A 19,233-nucleotide genomic window follows, 5' to 3' on the forward strand; every position below is an offset into this window, starting at 1 on the left:
CTTGCCACAAACCCTGGTGACTTGAACTTTACGCCCAGAGCCTACGTGGTGAAAGGTAAGAACTGAGTCATGTAAGCTGTTCCCTGACCTCCACACACACATCGTGGCACACACACACAAGATAAATAAATGGTTTTTTGTTTTGCTTTGTTTTGTTTTTAAGTGCTAACTAGAACTAGCAAGCCTAGTGGCAAGGCAGAATCCCAAAGTCAAACTGGCAGCTTCTCTGCTCCCCTTCCTCCCAGACAGCCGCAAGTCCCCCCCCTTGCGGGGGGGTGGGTGGGTGGGGTGGGAGTGGGGGTGGGCAGCACAAGCAGAAAGCTTCAACACCTGGTTTATTATCAGACACTGACACTGACACATCTCGGAAGTGGAAGGAACCAAGGCAAACAGAAGAACTAGCCGGGCTGATCCAGAGCTGCTTTTCTCTCACTTGGGACTGCCAGCTGTACATTTCAGTCTGGGGTTCTAATGATGAACTGAGGTCCTCTAGCCATTGAGCTCCTGAAAGGCTGGGAGGAAAACCCTGTACATGCCTTTTAGACTCCTATAAGGAAAGTTCAAGGGCTCTCTTTGGGCATGGCTGGCAGGAATGGCCAAGATTAGACAGGGTTTGGGAACAGAGTCTTTGGGGAAACCCTGCCACCCAAGCTTGCCCCCGTGGTCTCCCTGAGACGGTTTCTACAGTCAGAACACCTGCATGCACCTACTGTCCCCAGAGCTTTCGGAAAGGACGCATGGCCGGCAGCCACCCCTCACTGGGACCTTTGCCCAGGTGGCTTAAGTGCGTGGTTGGGAGGAGCTGGGGGCAAGAAGCAAGGATCTTCGAACCAGGGTAGGGGTCGGGAAGGTGGGGCCGAAGTGGAAGCGGCTTCGTTGCTACGAGCAGCCCTAGCAACGCACCCATTCAGCAGAGACAAAGGCACAGAGGCGCTGCAGTGGCTCTTGTTCTCGCAGACGGCTGTGCCTGCGGGTGGGGGCGGGGTGGAGGGGGGCTAGGCCCGTCCGGTGAGGGGGGGCTGCGCGCTCTGATCTGCACCCCTGATCTGTCTGCAGGGGGCGCTCCTGTCCCTTTTAGCAGACCGGAAGCTGAACATTCAAGGCTGCCACAAACCTCGGTGAGTGGATCCCACCCCTAGACTATTGCCATGCCTCAGTCGTCCCATCTGTGCAGGTGAGCCTGGTTCCTGCTTGCCACTGGCTGCCTAGTCGCGGCTCCTTTGGATGCCAATGCCTTGGCCGCCTCCTCTGCACACTTCGAAGAAAGCTGCCTCCCCTGACTACTGGACCAGAGTCAGCACCGGCCTGGGGTTGGGCACTGAGCCTAGCTCCAGCAAGAGTTCCAAAAGCAGCCAGCCATAGTATATGACAGAGAGGAAGGCAGTGCCCATGGTGGCAAGCTTGGGTGGCAGGGTTTCCCCAAAGTCTCTGTTCCCAAACCATAGGTATAGTTTGGGGCTAGGTAGTGTTGGTCTAAGATTGATTCTTTTGTAGTTGAGTCTCAAATCACGTTCACCCTGGAGCAGTGTGGGAGAGGAGGGATGGGGGAGTTTGCGCAGAAAGAGAAGTACCTGAAGTCCTAAATGCTGTCAGCTCCACAGCCTGAAAAAGAGAACGGGAAAGATAGGCCCTTTCTCTTGTCCCCTGTACTCTGGGAGCTCTTGGCCCTACCCAAGAGGCCTTGGCTTTTAGGTCTGCCAGCCTACAGGTTCTAGCTTCCCAGTGCTGGGGACAAGGTCCCTGAGGTCAGTGCACACCAACCCTGTCCTAGCCTTTGCTGTGCCTCCAACCCTGCCATTACACTAGCTGGTCCCTTGTTCCAGCCTTACCGGTCTCCTGGGTTCTGTAATGGAAGAGAAGGCTGTGGGGATCCTGGGTCCATGGATGCCTAAAAGGGGGAAATATTTGATGTATTTTGCACAGGCACTATCAGACACCCTAAAAATCTGCTCAAAACTTTACTCTCAGATTAGTGGTGAGCAACCAGAGGCCCAAGTACTTAAACCCAGCTTCTCTCCTGTCAGGGGCTCAGGTGCACTTCCCCACCTACTCCCCACTGCTGGTTGGACATTCAACTGTTCTCCAAGGCCTCAGTTTCTTTGTCTTTCTAGTAGGCTTATAGAGTCTGCCATTGTTCTCCTAGCTCTGGTTGACTGATGGAGAAATCAAGGCAGCAGAGCACAATAGGCAGGGAGATAGCTCTAAGAGCAACAGATTCCAGGCTTGCGGTTCTCCTGGGCCATGCCCCAGGGAGATGAGCCTGTAGGTCAGAAGGGCCAGAGAGTGTCTGAAAGGAGAGGTATCGTGCTTGGCCCTGCCCATGTGGCCCCGGCCCCTCACCCTTGGCCCGGTGCACCTGCTCTGCTCTGAGCACCTCCACTGCCTTCCTCTCTGTCATCCTCCGTAGCGCGTTCTGCACCTGCAGGGTAGCCCAGGTCAGACCTTGACCCTCCCTGGAGCCCTACAGGTGGGTCCAACCTTGAATCTGTGGGAAGCAGGGATAGGACCACAGTCCACCCTCCCTTGATTTTTTCTCACAGTCCGCTCACTATACTCACCTCTCCGTTGTAAGCAGCGTAGACAAGGAAGATGTATGGGCCCTGCGGACAGACCTCATATCACTAGGAAGGAATACCCACCTGCTCTGTGGCCTGGCCTCTCACTTTACTTGGATCAAGAGCCCAGGACCACAGTAGATACACTGAGGGACATTGAGAGGCAGGAAGGACTCAAAGCCTGCCCTGCCCTCCTTCTAACCCTTTACTCTGCAGTCCAGAGACTGAACACAAAGCGCTCAGCATTCAGGGCTAGGGCCACGCTGACTCCTCTCCACAGTTGTAGGGACCAGCAGGGCCTTGGCACTTACAATGTACCACTATATTTGGGTCTCATATAGCCCTATACGGTAGACAGAGAGCCCCAAGATAGTGTTGTCCAGTGGGTCAGACTTGAACTGAGCCTAGAACTAGAGCCTGAACTTACTCAGACACCATGTGACAGCATAAAAGGGCTACCTGCTCAAGCCTGAGGCCAGAAGCAGAGGGCATTGGACTCCTAGGTCTTCCAGCCTTTGGGCCTCTGGTTCCCAGGCATAACGGGTTGATATCACCATTCTTTAGCTCCTAAGACAGATCACTAAACCCAGAGCCAGCCTGTTCCTTCTGCACCTCTGCATTGCCTTCTTATTCTACACCAGCAAACAAAGGCATCTTTCTGGACTCTACCACCCATGCTTGACATCATCCATGGCTCACACTCCCTACAATAAAACTGGAGTTCCTTATAGCAACTCTGGAGTCAGAACAGTCTGATCCCATGTCCCCTCTAGCCCTCCTCATGTTGCCCATTCCCCTGGGTCCTACAGTAACCCCCCCTCTATATATAGTTTTCACACCTTACCTGAGAATCAGTCCTTCCACATAAGAATTCCCTCTAGTCCCATACTGCCTTGGCTGTCCTTTTCCCTCACAGCTTCTGTGGTACCACACTATGGATAGGTAGTACAAGATGGGCACTTTGGTCCCATGCCCTATGTTCTTTGGGATGTGAACAAGCAACTGACCTGGGGGTGGGGAGGACCTGTAGTATGAATGAATGAATGAATGAATGAATGAATGAATGAACAAAGGAGTCCCCATTCACAAAGCTTTGGTGTGTATCAGGTATTGTGTTCAGCCCTTTGTAAAGGTTATCTCAGTTGGATCACCGGAAGATTCCTTGAGGTGCAGAGGACTTCAACCCCCATTAGACGGGTCCACCAAGGTTGATGTGAGCTACAGCTGGCTACAAAAGAGAGGCATTGCTTTCCTTCCACAAAACCAGACATAGTGCGGGTCAGAAGAAAACAAAACCATCCTGAATAAAAAACGAGGCTAGATCCAGTCTAGTCTCTCTGGACCTTGTCACTGTCCTGGGGTGTATCCTGCCTAGTTTATGCCCAAGAGAGAAGCCCAGGGCTTCTGGTGTAGTGGAGGAATGGAGACACAGCTACAGCAGATGCGATGGAAAGGAGAGGAGAAAAGAAAGGCCAGGCCTGGGGACAGTCACAAAGCATCCAGGCTCCAAGGACACAGCCTAGAATGAATCAGGGATCTGCCTGACAGCACCACACCCAAAGGAACCAGGATCAGGCCACAGAGGGAGCCACAGACTGGGACAGGAGAGAGCCTAGAAGATGGAGAAGACCCCAGGTACAATGCCAGGAAAAGAGTATCAACGGAGAAATCGGTGACAGCATGAGAGACAGAATCAGAGGAAGTTCAGAAATAAAAGAAGCCACAGGTGGCGGGGGGGGGGGGGATGAGAAGTCTAGGGTGTTCTACTGGTTCCACCTCTGAGCCTCCCCCCCACCCCCATAGTGGGCCTGGAGAGCATTCCTAGTTGTGGAGGGGGTTCTGTCAGCAAGCTGAAGTGATCACCATGACGATGAGCTTCTGTCACCTTCAGTGTCCTGTGTTTCGATAGAGAAACCTCACCAGGGTCACTCAGACACACAGGGAGAGCTGAGATAGAGTCCCTGAGTACTGAGGACTTGGAGCTATGTCAGGAAAGGACACAGCACCCAGTGCTCTGCTGTTTAGGCCAACAGGGTCCTAGAGACCATGCTCACTCTTTATCATTGCCGGGGTTGGTGGGGCCCTCTTTTCCCACAGCAAATCCCTTTCTTCTTGCTCCCAGCTCATGTGCACATCAATGTGGGTGTGTACATGTATTTCTGCATGTGTGTGAGCACATGTATATGCATACGTGTAGTATATGCAAGTCAATGTTAGGTCTCAGCCTCAACTGCTATCCACTTTATCTTTTGAGACAGGGTCTCTCACTGGGCTTGCAACTCACTCATTCAGCTAGTCTGGCTGGCTTGTAAGGTCCAGGGACCCTCCTCCCGCTCCAGCTGGGGTTATAGGTGTACACTGCAGCACCCAACTTGTTTTATGTGCTAGGGATCAGAATCCAGGTCCTGACAAGTATTTTGACTACTAAGCCCCACCCATCACTCTCTCTCTCTCTCTCTCTCTCTCTCTCTCTCTCTCTCTCTCTCTCAGGAACTTTTCTCTTTTTTCCATCTCTATGCTAATTTAGCAGAGAATAAACAAGTCTCTGAGGTCCAGGGGTAAGGACGACATGGACCAGGACTTCTCCCATCCCTGCCTTGGCCCCTCACGACTGTGCCACCCTTTATCTGGATCATGGTTGGCCTCAGCTTCCAGAATGTGATCTTCAATGTGACTTTTCTCTGCTGTATCTTAGCACCTCACATCACGGTAGGTAACCACTGGCTGTGACGTGAAGGGAGTAGTGGTGGTCAGGGTCCCCTCCTGAGGACTGTGCCAGGACTTGCCTGCAGTCAAAGCTGACTACCCCCAGAACTAAGAATCCAGACACTGAACATAGGACCCATCCTATTTCTTCCTGCTTTGAGGCCTTGGGAAAGCAAGGCCTGTTTGTGAGTTTGTTTTGAGATCAAACTGTGATCTGGGTAGAGCAATCACACGGGCATCAGAAGCAGGCCTTATTGACTCAACCCTCCTCTCTGAGGGAGGCTCACTGCTCGGAGGATGCAGGGCCCTAGACAGGGTTTGCCCCTGATTTGGGGAGCATGCCTTTTTTTCAGCCTTGCCCTGAGTTGTTCCTCTTTTTGGCCCTGAGAGGGAGTGAGGGTAGGGCGAGCTGGCATGGACAAAAGGGTCAGTTCTGTAAGGATCAGAATAGCAGTGACAGGAACCACTCCTTGGGACCCTCACTGTCTTGTCTACTCCTGAGGGTGGCACCATCTGTTCCTGTCTGTGTCCCCAACAGGTCTATTAATCCTGTAGACAGGAACACTCAGGTGCTCGGATAGTTCTGTCACCAAGCTATGATGGATGGCTTCATTGTGTGACTTCAGTATCAGCCTCCTGATTGAACCCTTTCCTAACCCTGTGTCATCACAGATAGGGTGACCTGAGCCAACCCCACAGTAAGCTAGAGAGACACCTAAGGAGAGGGCACAAGTTCCTTGTATGCCCTCTCTGGCCTCCTGGTGATACTTGAAGTGGCCTAGACACTGTGACCCTTGACCATCCCCTTGGAAAGCCTGAGAGACAGAATCAGACAGAGACAGTCCAGAAACAGAAGAAGCCACAGGTGTGGGGGAAGAGATGGGGAGCCCAGGGTGTTCTACTGGTTGCATCTCTGACCCCTACCCCTGGCAGGACTGGAGAGCCTTCCTTAACTGTCCAGTGAACCAAAGTCCTCTGCCATGGCGCACGTGTGGGCCTAAGGGCACCACTCGCCATGCCTCTCTTATCCCCTCTGTTTTCAGAATGCCCCATTTTGCTGTTGGATGCCTTCTGTGATGTAGGCTCACCTCCTGATTAGTCTTGGCAAACCACACACCCTCTCTGAGTTTCAGTGTTCCAGAAACCCCATTCTATGTGGCCAGGGCCTAGAAATACCTGGAAGGAATTGAGAAGCACAACAGCGTAGGCCCAGGTTGGGCTAATGTGTACCAGGAGACCAAACAGCCAGGTCAGGCCCAGGACAGGTAACAGGGCTAGCACCGGTTTCACCATGGACCTGTGGGGAAAGGGGTCAGTGTGATTCCCTAGTGTCTGATGGATGATGCTACACCCAGGAAATACATGGAGAGGGGGGCCTGCACCTGCAGATTGGGAGAAGGCTCTGCAAAACCTTTGGGTGGGCCTTGCTTCCTTCTTAGTAGGGGTGGTGGTACTAGGAGATAAGATTTCATTCATTCCCAAGTCTAGTTTGCAAAAAATGAGGCAGCTGCCCAGAACTGGGCAGGGAATGAGAGCATTAGTCAGGAAGGCTCTGCAGCCCTCTGCATCAGCCTGGCCTCACTATCTTCTCAGGCACTTGCTGGTTTGAATGATTCTGCTGCAGCAGGGACTGGTCAAGTGAGGAAGGCCACAGAGGAGGCTGGGCTATAGGAATAAGGTCATCCCATTGTGCTCCAGTGGTCATGGTGCTGGGGAGTGGGAAGGATCCTTGGTAGAGCTAGAGGCCTGAATCCTTGCTCTGATCCTGAACTGGGGATGACCTGACTTGAGGACTCCTCCTGTCTTGTCTCAGGCAGACTCTCAGCACCTTCTGCAGACAGTGAGGACAGTGGCTGGTATCCACAGTGTCTCAAACAGTATGACATGCCCAAGCATGAGTGCCATGTACGTAAAGCCACACATGTACTCACTGTATAACACAGGCTCACACTTGACCACACATCCCAACACAGACTTACATGCTCACACTAAACCAGGCTTATGTAAGGTGCCAGCTGGCCCTGTACCCCAATCTCGTCTTGCCCGCTAGCTGAGCCTCACCACATCTGGAACCTGATCTTCTGCTGTAGGCCAGGCTGTGGGCTCAGCATGCGTGCACGGCGGTGGGTGCTGGAAACAGTGACCATGACCACACGGACCAGGATGTAGGTATTGGCCTGGAGGTTGGGTATCAGTGGGCAAGAGGAATCCCCTCTTCCCAACATGTCCTTCCCTTGTGGCACCCACACCTCCCAGCTCACAGTCAGCACAAACAGGACGGGCCCCACAAAGGCCCAGATGGCATCTGTGTGAACATTGAGCCAGCAGTGTCCAGAAGCCACGTAGTCCTGAGGGTGCAATGCTAGAGTGATGACCACGATGGCCGCAGGAATGCCTAGGGAAGGAGGAAATAAACTCAGGCCGTGCCACCACTCGTTGCTGTCAGGATCCAGCCCACAACTGTCCCCTGGGCCAATCTAAAGATGGGAGCTAAGGCTGCAGAGTGGGGGGGAACTTAGGAGAAACAGACTGGGTACAGCTAGAGTCTAATGTAAGTGGGAAAACTGAGCTCACATCAGAGACAAGCATCAGATGGTACTGGGTGAAACGGGTATAGGGTAGTATTGAGTGCTGGGTGTTCAGTGGTACTGGGTATTGCGTATTAGGTAGTTCCTAGGTGCTGTTGGATGCTGAATGGTATCAATGTACCCAAGGATGGGTCTGAGGTTTTTCTGGTATGGGACAGTATTGGGCAGCAATGGAAAAAAAGTGGGGATCAGGGGTCCTCACCCCAGCCTGCAGCGTAGTACAGCCTCATCCTGGGGCCTGGGTGCATGCTCACGGCTACCACCTTGCTCCAAAGCAGCAGTCCTTCTGCCAGCATCCAGGAGAAGGCAACCAGAAAGAGAAGATGCATGACCACTGTGACAGCCACACAGGTCACCTGGGGGAGGATGGAGGTCGCTATGGAGGTCAGCTCTGGGCACAACTTACCCTGATCCCATGGTCATGCTTGGCATTCTCATCCAAAGATGAGTCAGGAGGAAGGACTCTGTCATTTGTACCATATGGGTCTTCCTTCTCTGGGATCCACCAGTGCAAGGAAGCCACCAGCACGTGACAGAGGAGGAGACCTCAAAAGGCTCCTCATGCTTTCCTGGTCCCAGAGCTTACAAGTCACTTGCTGGTTGCCTACCTTGTTGGTCTTCGCCCACTCACTGGTCATGAGGAAGCCCTCAGCAGAGGCCAGGGAAAGAATAAGATTCTTGTGGATTGTGGTCCGCTCAGAAGTGGGAACCCTGTGTAGGCAGAAGGGTTGGTTCACGGGGACAGCCCCACCAACCTCTCCCACTTTCAGCCAGGCCTTGGGGTTGGGGGATTCCTGATGACTGGGCTCATGTAGGCAGCAAGGGGCCAGGTCACCAGGGAAGCCCCAGACCAAAGTCTTATGGGGATGGCTGTGGAGTCTAAGAGGAGACAAGCCCTGGTGTGAGACACTTCCTCACCCAGCCACCACGAACAGCAAGAAGGTGGTAGTAAGTGCACAGAGGGACACGCCACAGCCCACAAATGACAGAGTCCTCAGCAGCGACTCCTCTTCAGGACCTTCCTGCAAGGAAGGACAGTGAGGAGCCCATCCTCAGCCTGATCTGCACAAGACTCACCTGCTGACTTCAAGTCTCCCTAGGGAATCAAGGATGACAGTAGTACTGACCACCAGGGACTAGGCCTGCACACAGTAGGTACTTAATAAATGAATGCATCTCTCTCTCGCTGGATCTCCCTAAAAGCTACCCCTCTTGCCAAGCCTCTACTGACTCAGCATTGACCTGAATTCTGACCTGAACTGGACGTGACTGGCAAACCCAGGGAGACTGTCCTGTGAGGATGGTCCTGTGAACAGGATCACGGACTGCTATTAAAGGTGAAGCTGCTGATGGGTTATAATGTGACATTTACAGGAAATAAGCATGTAAGCTTTCCTGGGGCCTCTTCCAGACCCAGAGTCTTCTTAAGGCACCGGCTCTGTCTAACCTGACCTTTTCACAAATGACCCCTGGGTTCCTTTCTGCCTCCATGGAGTCCTTCTCTTAGTCTACTCTGGAGTCGGTTTCCCTCTTGATTGAGTCTCCTCTTCCCCTCAAACTCACCTGGGTTCATCATTTATATACAGGTTCTTCATGACCCAGAACACCCCCTGAACCCCAGTCCTAGACCCAATAGCTCCACACAGCCCTACCTGACACCCTATCATTTCGCCACCTGGGTTCTCTCCAAGCCCATGTCCAGCTGGGCCTTGGTCCCTGACTCACCCTCCAAGTGTGCAGTGCAAGGCCTCAGGAAGAATTGGCCTCATGTATAACCTCTCCCTGCACATGTGGTCACCCTGTTTCTCCCTGCTCACCTGGACTTCAGACACCTGCAGCAGGATGCCAAAGCTGGTGCTGTGGTTGCAGAGGCAGATGGTAGAGTCCGGGTGTAGAGCGAGCACTAAGCAGCCGGCGGTGGCCCAGGAGCCCCCTGCATCTGAGCTTGGGGTTAGGATGGAGCAAAAGGGCTCTTGAGATGTGGTGGACACCGGGGAAGACAGGGCAGACAGAGGTCTCTCTACCTGAAGCCTGAAGCTAAGGGCTGCTTTGCCTCCAGCCAGTGATATGTCCTTGGCCAGTAACTAACCCTCTGGGCCCCAGTTTCCCATCCAACAAATATGCTTAATTTTCTCAGGGACAGTAGGACCAGAGGAGGTCAGAAGAAGTGAGTGATGGCCTCTGTTTCTTGCCTGTACTGGCTGCTAAACATTTGTGGGCGATGTCATTCCTTCTGCTGAAGACCCAGAAGGAGACTGACAATGCTCAGGGCCACAGCCTCCTAGGAATCCCTCCAGCAGCCACTGGATAGTTGAGTCTCCTTCAGGGCACCTCCTAGAGTCAATGCTACCTCCTTCATAAGCATCCTGGGATGAAGCTCAATACCAAGTGGGTAATACACCCACCCTCCTTGCCCTAGCTTCTCCTGGAGCTGACTGGGGTCTGGAGTTACCCTGAAAAGCAGTTTTTGGGAGACACCAAACACCTCCAAGTCCTAGTCCCTTTGCCAGCAGGGGACATACTTTTTTAGATTGTCTGATTTAGAGTTTGGTGAGACAGTTTAACAGGCAAAGGCCCTTGCTGCCAGGCAAACCTGACAGTCTCACATGATAGAAAGAAGCGACTCTTGCAAGTTGTTCCCTACTTCCATACACATGCGAAGACACAAATAAGTCAATGTGGAAACTTACTTGGTACTGAAGTTCCAAAAAGCACAGACAGGCTCTAAAATCTTCTGTGGAAAGACCTAGGGGTAGGGCAGGTATATGAGTGTGTGTGTGTGTGTGTGTGTGTGTGTGTGATTTTTCTACAAAGGTACCACAAACATGAATTGTACAAAAGAGAGTCTTTTCCACAGGTAGTGATGAGAAAGCTGGATATCCACTTGTAGAAAAATGAAACTAGGTTTCCAAATTTCACCTTGTATAAAACCCAATTCTGGGACTGGTGCAATGGCTCATCAGGTGAAGGCACTTGCTACTGATGGCCTGAGTTCAGTCTCTGAGACATACATTGTAGAAGGAGAGAACTAATCCTGCAAGTTGTTCTCTGACCTACACACACACACACACACACACACACACACACACTACGGCTCATGTGCATGTAGGTACACGCATGTACATAATATAAATATACATAAATAAATGTAAAGTATAAACCTTAATATAACACATGAAACTTTGAATTGGGGCTGGACACAGTGGTACATGCCTTCAATCCCAGCACTCTGGAGGCAGAGGCAGGTGGAGCTCTGTAAATTTGGTGCCTGCCTTTGTTTACATAGCAAGTGCTAGGTCAGCCAGGGCTATACAGTGAGACCTCGTCTCAAAATCAAATCAAATAAAATAAGAATTAACAAATGGGATTGTGTGGAATTAAAAAACTTCTGCACAAAAAGAGGAGAAGTGGGTCAAGGGAAGAGACAGGTTTCTGAATGGGAAAATCTTTGTTAACTATACACATGACCAGACATTAATACTTAGAACCTACAAAGAACTGTAAACATTAAACATCAACCTCCCCACAACAAACAATTCGATCTATAAATGGACTAATGAACAGATCTCAAAGAGGACTGCAAATGGCTGATAAATATATGATAAAATGTTCAACATCCCTAGTCACCAGGGAACTGTGAATCAAAACAGCTTTGAAATTCCCCTCACCCTTTGCATCATCAAGAAAACAAACAATGGGGCCTGGAGAGATGGCTCCATGGTTAAGAGCATGCATTGCTCTGGCAGAGGTTGGAAGTTGGGTTCCCAGCACTCTTGTTGGGCAACTCACGGCTGCCTGTAACTCCAGGGATTCTGCCTCCATGGATCCAACAAACCACAGATCAAAAATATTTTTTAAAACAGAAAGAAAATATTAAAACAAAAAAAAATTGCCTCAGTCCTAACCTAAACATGTAGAGACTTTGTCTGGTCACGATTCCCTACACCTTAGTACATAGTTGATCTCATCACTGACATTGTTTTGGATACCATGAGTGAGCTAAAGGGCACTGGGAGCATCTAGAAAGGTGTATATAGAGCACTGTAACTTCCGAGCCTTTCTGAATAAGGGATTTGCACATCTATCTCTGGGTTCAGGTGTCTGGGGATGTCAAGGTGTCAAGGTTGAGGATGAGGAGCGATGAGGGTACACGGCAACCGAACTGACTGGGACTTTCAGGAGGATATGCAGACAAACTGATACAGAAGCCACACTGGGTGCACATGTGCATCCACAATGACCTCTGTGAGCAACAGGCCCCCTAAGCTTTCTCTGAAATGCCCCAAGGGTTGACAAAAAACAACCCAGGACTTTAGACACTGCATACCATGAAACCAAACCCCACGGAATGAAAGCATTTGCATGCCAGTTTATAGAGAAACCCCTTCGTCTTCATACAGCCACGGTGACCAGTCCATCACTCCAGTGTGTAGCTCTCAGGGGCTTTTTGAGTATCGTCCTACCTCTGTCATTGAGGTTGCATGTTTTATTTTTAAATCCTGGGAACAGAACCCAGGGCCTCATGACTAGGCAAATGCTCTGGCCCTGAGACACACCTCTAGCCTGGGCTAGCTTTCATTCCCCTGAAGCCCAACTTGGAGAAGACTCCCTGAATATCAACCTGTGAACATACTCCTACAGTGGGTCAGTGTGATTATATGTGCACATGTGTGTATGAGTATGTATCATATATTCATTTATTTTAGTTATACAGCCCTAGGACAACATCCTTGATTTATCTACTTAAAATGGGGCCAATCACATAGTCTTTCTGAGCAGGGGAACAGGCGTTAGAGGGCTCAGGGAAATTTGCCTAAATTATTTATGGAGCTATTGTAAAAAGTGCACATTACCCCCACTTCTGGTCCCTTGAGAATGGAGGAGATCATTGGAGATGAATATGACTGGGTGTGTGTGTGTGTCTGTGTGTGTGTGTCTCTGTGTGTGTCTGGCCTATGTGTATGTCTGTGCATCACATATGTGTAGCACCCTCAGAGGTCAGAAGAGGACATTGTATCCCTGGGACTGGAGTTCCAAACAGCTGTGAACTGCCATGTAGATGCTGGGGATGGAATCCAGGTCTTCAGAAAGAGCAGTTTTTAACTACAGAGCCATCACTCCAGCCCGAATATGCTCTTTTGAACATGTCTAGATCTTGGCTTTCCAGTGAGCAAATATTGGCAAGCATGGGGCAGGGGAGCAGAGAAAGGGGCTAGCCAGACAAGTGCTGCACCATCTGGTACCTGGGCCTGGTGCTGCAGGTGAAAGGTCACAGCTGTGTTCACCTCCCCAGCAGTGTCCCATACCTCAGAGGAGAGTATAGCTGACCCCACTCGGGTGCTTAGGGACCTGTGAGAACAAATGGAGCTTTTAAGGGTGGTTGTGGATGTGAGGAATGAAAGGAGGGGACATGTGTGCCCTGAGTCATTTCAGCCAAGGGGAGAACACTAGACCATGACTTGGGACCCTGAGGTCCAGCCTCAGGGACTCATTGGAAAGCCCTGTCTCCTCTCAGAGTCTCCCCTCTAAAGCCAGACTCCAGACAAGAAGGGGACAGGGCTCCACCAGGTTCCTTTCTGAAGACCCAGCACACTGATAAACATTGACCTGCCCACCATGATGGGGGTCTGGGAAGAGATGGAGGACTGGCTTCCTGGGTGTGAGGGAGACATAGGTCTTCTGCAATCTACTGGGAGGGGTTTGCTCACCTCTGCGTTCTTGCCTCCTCTGAGCCATTAGCAGACTGAAGCTCTAGGTTAGGCACCCCCAGGGTATGCTGGAAGATTCCTGAGGTGAACCAGGTGTGGATGACCATGACTTCAGCAAGGTCTGGGAGGGTGGGAGACACTAGCTGTCTCTGAACGAATCGCTCATTCCATTTCACAGGGGAACTGAGGATCAGAAGCCTTTTCTAAGCTCACGTAACAGAAAAGTGACTAATGCAGAACGCCAGCCAGCCACGGTTCACACATCTCAACCTGGAGTTCCAAATCCCTCTGTCTATACACTGATTCCCAAGCCCTGAGTGGTCAGGGCTGGGACCTTTTTCAGCTAGCCACTTCTGAGGAAATCACGTGGACTCATTGGATGCCAGAATGTGAAGAGAGCTTCTACTGTGACGGCCATCTACCAGTCAATAGCTAATAGCCCGTCTTACACATAAGGAAGCTGAGGCTCTGCACGAAAAGGCAGCCCCAGTCTAAGGAACACAGCAGATCTCTCACCTGGAACACAGCAGGGTTCCAGCCGACTCTCCTTACTCACCTTTCCCAAGGAGCCGCCTCACTTCACCTGCGGGGATGTGGATGTGGCCTGGTCCATCTGGATGCCCACCCGGAATGGCGAGTGTATGCCCTCCAGTGCTGGCCTCCCTCAGGTGCAGGCTTTGCACCTCCAGGCCTGGGATCAGATGGAGCAGGGGCTGCATCTCAGAAGGGGGGGCTTTCTTCTGGGGTGTCCAAGTTGCACAGCTGACTTGTCCTCTTTCCACTATAGGACTAGGGGTCCACCATTCAAGCCCAGAGAGGTTGAGCCACTGCTCAAGGTAAAATGGTGATCTGGATTCCTGAGGGAAGGGTATTACCATGGGGGTGAGAGGAACCTGTGGCTAAAGATCACTGTGAGGGTCCCCAAATGGGTCTCCAAGCACTTGATGAATATGACCTTGGGTCTAGCTCTGGGCAGAGACTGTTCAGATAGCCCTGGCACCCCAGGGGCACCAGGAAGAGGAGGGGCAGTCCTATTATGCAAGGACATGTTCAAGATGTTAGAGTAACTGAGGAAGGTAGACTAACCCATCAAGAGAGAACTCGTGTGTGTGTGTGTGTGTGTGTGTGTGTGTGTTTGTGTGTGTTTGTGCGCGCGCGTGCATGTGTTAGGGGAGTTGGTACTCAAGCAGGGCTCCGAGGGGAGGAATTTGCTAGGAGATCAGGGGAGAAAGGGCACTGTGGGCAGAAGGCACAGCTTGAGTAAAGGAAGGAAATATGAAGTGCATGGAAGTACAGACAGCGATCTCTCAGGGACCACACTGAGGAAGGATGGCTGGGATTCGCTGTGGAAGTGGAGGGTTGTTCACCAGCAAGATGATGCTTGATGTGGATTCGAGTCTGCGCAGAGGTCAGCACGGAGCTCAGCAGGGACGCCAGGCGCTGCACACTCATCACCACGGCCATAGGCCCACCAACCACCTGGGAGGAAACTGTAGCTCTGCTCCCGCTCCCACTCCAGGCCCAAGCGCTATGGGCCCTGACCTGGGGGCCATAGATGCTTGGGGTTCTGGCTCCAAACCCATAATGGCCTCAAGATCAGGGCCTGAGTTCCCTGTCTGCCTCAGCCTCCTCTGACGTCTCCAACTCTGTCTATCAAGTCAAGCTGCAGGTCTCCTGGTATGCTATGTGGGCTACTGGTCTGTTGTTTGCCAACTGGAGTTTACTCTGGCTGGGCCTCCTCTCTCTTCACACTGACTCAGAGCCAAACTCATAATATCCATGCTCAGGTTTCATATTTAAAAAACAAACAAAACAAAACCGAAATTCACTGTGTGGTTACCCACTTTCTGTTGTGAACATCGTCCTGTTCACTTCGCCATTGCCTCAGTAAGGCGAGTGTGAGGATTCTCGTTCTCTAGGTAAGAAAACTGAGGTCCACAGCCCGGCATTCCCTCGTCTCCTACAGTGCCCCAGATCTGTAGTTACAGGTGGGTTTCACACATGGGGGAGGGGTGCCCTACCTGTCCAGGTGAGCATCGTCCCGCCAGCCTCATGGGCTGTCCCGTTCCTATTCACTCTTACACCCTGCCTATTCCTAATCCTGTCCACTAGTACTTTGCAAGGATGAATTTTCTAATAACCTCTCCCTCCAGAGCAACTTCCTATTCTCCAGAGCACCCGCCTGTGTATTTAGGCAGATATGATGGGTGGACCACTCCACATAGAGGATGCCCCACTTGAGTCAGTTGGCAGATCCTTGGATATGGGGAGGGCCCTTATCCCCAGTGGCTCTTAATACCAATCTTAACTATGTGCTGTGTTCAAGTGGACTTTCCACTCATAGTGACAAAAGGAGCCTCTCCGATGGCATGGAGAGATGCAGCCCTCAGAAATAGGTGCAGACTCACCCACAGTTTCAGAATAAAGGGGCTGCAAGGCCATATCCCATCCATCCCTGCCTGCCTCACCTCACTGATACACAGCCATGCACTGGCTGATTGCTCCTCCAGGGTCAGGCCGGCCACAGACACAAAGCCTCTGCCAAGCTCCCCCCAGGGCTGGGTCGGCAGCGCTGACTCCTCAGGTCTGAGAGCAGTCACCCTCTTCAGGAAGTGCAGGATGGCCAGCAGGGCAACAGGCCCCAGCGGACCTGGTTTCTCTGCTAGGATTCTCTCCAGGAGACCCATGAAGCTAGAAGCCTTGTCTAAGGACAGGATCCTGGGGGCTTCAGACAGGGGACTTGGGAGAAGCTGTGGGTAGAGGAACAACTGACAGGAGGGGAACTCTCCAGATACCACAGTTAGGCACTACCGGGGTCTTCTTAGTGGATCAAATTTGTCACAAGCCCCCAGCTGTCAGGGGTTCTAAAACAAGAGCAGGAACCATTTGGATTCCTGTAGATACTTTAGATGAGTGTCTCTTTACAGGTAACGAAAATAAGGTACAGGGAATTGGCACACAGTGTCACAGACTTTCCAGTGTCCAGGGATGGGCTCACCACAGTGTCATTAGCCAAAGCATTGACTCTGCTGATAATGTCCTGATCCGGCCATGACTGGAAGTTCTGAAGCTGCTGGTAGCTCTCTGCAAAAGGCAGAGGCCAGGTTGGACCCTGGCAAAGGAGAGGCCAGCCTGCTCCATGACCACCCTCAAAGTACTGTTCTGGGGAAGGAAAAGCATATCTATACAGTGTCTGAAATATTAAACAATATGGTAGATGGTGAAACTGAGGCACAACATGGCAGAATCATTTTTTCAAAGTCATACAGCTGAGATTTGCCCTCAGGCCTGTCCGGACAGATTACCCTGTTGTCTAGATCTGTGGAATCCTCAAACCTGGAGATTATAAATGCCCTAATTTCTCTATTCAGCAGAGCTCTGGCACAGCCAGAGCATACCTTTTGAGTAGCAGCAGAGAAAGGGCTGTGGGTGCAAGCAGAGTTCAGAGCCCCTGGTGCCAGGTCCTGGATTCCATGTGGGACACTCCTCTGAAGGCACTGGCCAGAGTAGCAAAGTATCAAGACCATACTTAGCTATTTATCCATGCAGGGCCAAAAGGCGCTTGCACATGATTGAGAACCGGCATGCAATATTACCACACAGAGGGACATGTCGAGATCAGGGAGATGAGGTCCCGAGCACTGAGCAAGGCTACACTAAGTAAGCTTCTGGGCAGAAACTGTTAGCCTGAAGAGGGAATGGCCAGAATTGGCCCGGATCAAATGGGCAAAGGCTGAGCTGGAAACAGGTGTTTGCAGGGTCGGGACCAGATTCCATGGGCCAGGGGAAGGACATAGCATCTGGGAAGTCAGGGCCGATGTCCTACCAGGACAGAGCAGGTGCACAAGCACGGTGGGCAACAGCGAGGGTGTGACGTCCAGGGCCTCTGGGTCCCACTGAAAGAGCAAACCCCAGAGGGGTGGCGCGCAGGCACGAGCTCGGCGCACTTGCTCGAGGCTCAGTACGCGGTTCCACAGGTGGAAGTCCGTGAGGTTGCCACTGAAGGCGTCGCGGACCGAGAACCCGCCACCCAGGGAGTCCTGATCCTGACCCAACACAAGCACACCGTCAGGCGGCACCGGGTGGCCCGCGCTGAGTCCCTGAGCCCCAGCGCGTCGCCTCCCATCGCTGAACAGCGCCCAGCGCCCGCTGCGCTGCTCCCACATGGCACACACGTGGTGCCAGCGGCCGTCAGAGCGGAAGACAGCCTTGAAGGGTGCATGGTGGCCTCGCACCACTAGCGCTGCGCGCACGGAGCCTCCGGGTTCCGCGAAGGCACGCAGCTGCAGAGCGTTGGCGACCGCGGGCGTGGCCAGGGAGAAGAGAGTGGCCGCTTCGGTTGCTGCCTCGTCCCACTGAACGTGTGCGCAAGCCGTGAGCGCCGCCAGCGCGGGCAGGACCTTGAGCAACCGTGCGGCCTGGTCAGCAGCCCTCTCATGGAAGACCAACACAGTCGCAGTGTGCTCACCTGTGGGGACACGCGGCAGAGCCTCAGTTTCCCTAGCTGCCACAGGGCCTGCCTCTCACTGACACAGCTGTAGAGCTGGGATTTGGGGGTTCCTCTAGTCTGGAGAAGAAAGAAGTGGGGGTTCCAGGCCCCTGCCCAGGGTTAATCCCCACTTCCAGAATAGGCATGCATTAACTCCAGCTCAACCGAAACTGTTGTCCCAGTGAGACCTCATCTCTGGAGGTTCAGACACTACCCTCCACCTCCCCCTTGCTTGCACCAGATTCTGAGCCCATACTCACGCCTCTTTGGCTGACTTCGTAGCGAGGCCTCTCTTTGTCCTACCCAGACAGAGCTAGGCAGATGTGAATCGAGAGTCCTATCTGGGGGCCCCAGTGGCAGGTGGCCAAACCTCTGGTCACAGGACTCCTGGGCTTGCCACCAGCTTAGCCGCTGTCCTGTGAATTCGCACAACCCTTCTGTAGTCTGCAGCATCTTACCTGGGGCAGCTGGGACTGGAGATCATAGGAGAGTAAGCACAGGAGAGAATTTTATGGGCATCTCACCCTTTTGGACAAGGATCAAGGACATGGAATTCTGAGTCTGTTTGGCCAGGCTGGGACTGTCTACTCAGTGACTTGCCCCCTGGAGTCTTTCTATACAACAGGAATTCGATGGAGCCTCCCACGGGGTTTGAAAGAAACACCACCTCCTTCCCTTTTTTGCATAATTCAGACCAATATGCCAACCATGTGACACAGCTGGGCTGTGTCTATAGAGGCCCTTCCTGAAAGGACCCTTCATACCAGCCTGCAGCCAAAGGGTTCCCTGTTTTGCTTGAGGAGTTAGAGAAGGTCCCAGGGAGACTTCTGATCTGAGAGAGAATATGGATGTGACTTTGGATAGGCACGCCTCCCTGGTGTTGAATGTCTACTGTGTGCTCTGAGGGGGACGAGAAAGCTGCGGGCTCTGCAGCCTACGTGATTGCTATTGGTCGAATACCCCTCGATGAGCGAGTGTCAGGAGCATAGATAGCACCCAGTAGTTGCTTTTGTTCTGTGTATACGCAAGGGTTTAACTTTACCATCCTTTGAAGTGTGGTAGCCACTTGGCAAGAGAAAACTGTGGGCTCCCTTGACCTCCCTCCCTTGACCTCTTCCCTGCAGAAATCCAGGTACCAGCAGATAGAGGAGGCAGTGAATCAGAGGAATCATTCTGGGTGCAGCCAT

The 19,233-nt window shown here is 52.2% G+C and overlaps 1 protein-coding gene across 1 annotated transcript; it reads right to left on the minus strand.

Annotated features, from left to right (window-relative positions):
- Positions 1-755: 755 nt before the first annotated feature.
- Positions 756-15,021, minus strand: Adgrd2 (adhesion G protein-coupled receptor D2). The gene is made up of 17 exons (XM_028754737.1): positions 14,925-15,021; positions 14,114-14,248; positions 13,558-13,678; positions 13,093-13,198; positions 10,547-10,583; positions 9,667-9,782; positions 8,768-8,871; positions 8,458-8,560; positions 8,052-8,205; positions 7,523-7,656; positions 7,323-7,438; positions 6,438-6,558; positions 2,559-2,600; positions 2,341-2,419; positions 1,830-1,888; positions 1,572-1,602; positions 756-967 (listed from the first exon to the last, which is right to left on the minus strand). The coding sequence occupies exons 1-17, from the start codon at positions 15,019-15,021 to the stop codon at positions 756-758; spliced, it is 1,767 nt and encodes a 588-aa protein (XP_028610570.1).
- Between the last annotated feature and the right edge of the window lie 4,212 nt (positions 15,022-19,233).

This window comes from Grammomys surdaster, unplaced genomic scaffold, assembly GCF_004785775.1.
Source record: "Grammomys surdaster isolate TR1022 unplaced genomic scaffold, NIH_TR_1.0 126035, whole genome shotgun sequence".
NCBI lineage: Eukaryota > Metazoa > Chordata > Mammalia > Rodentia > Muridae > Grammomys > Grammomys surdaster.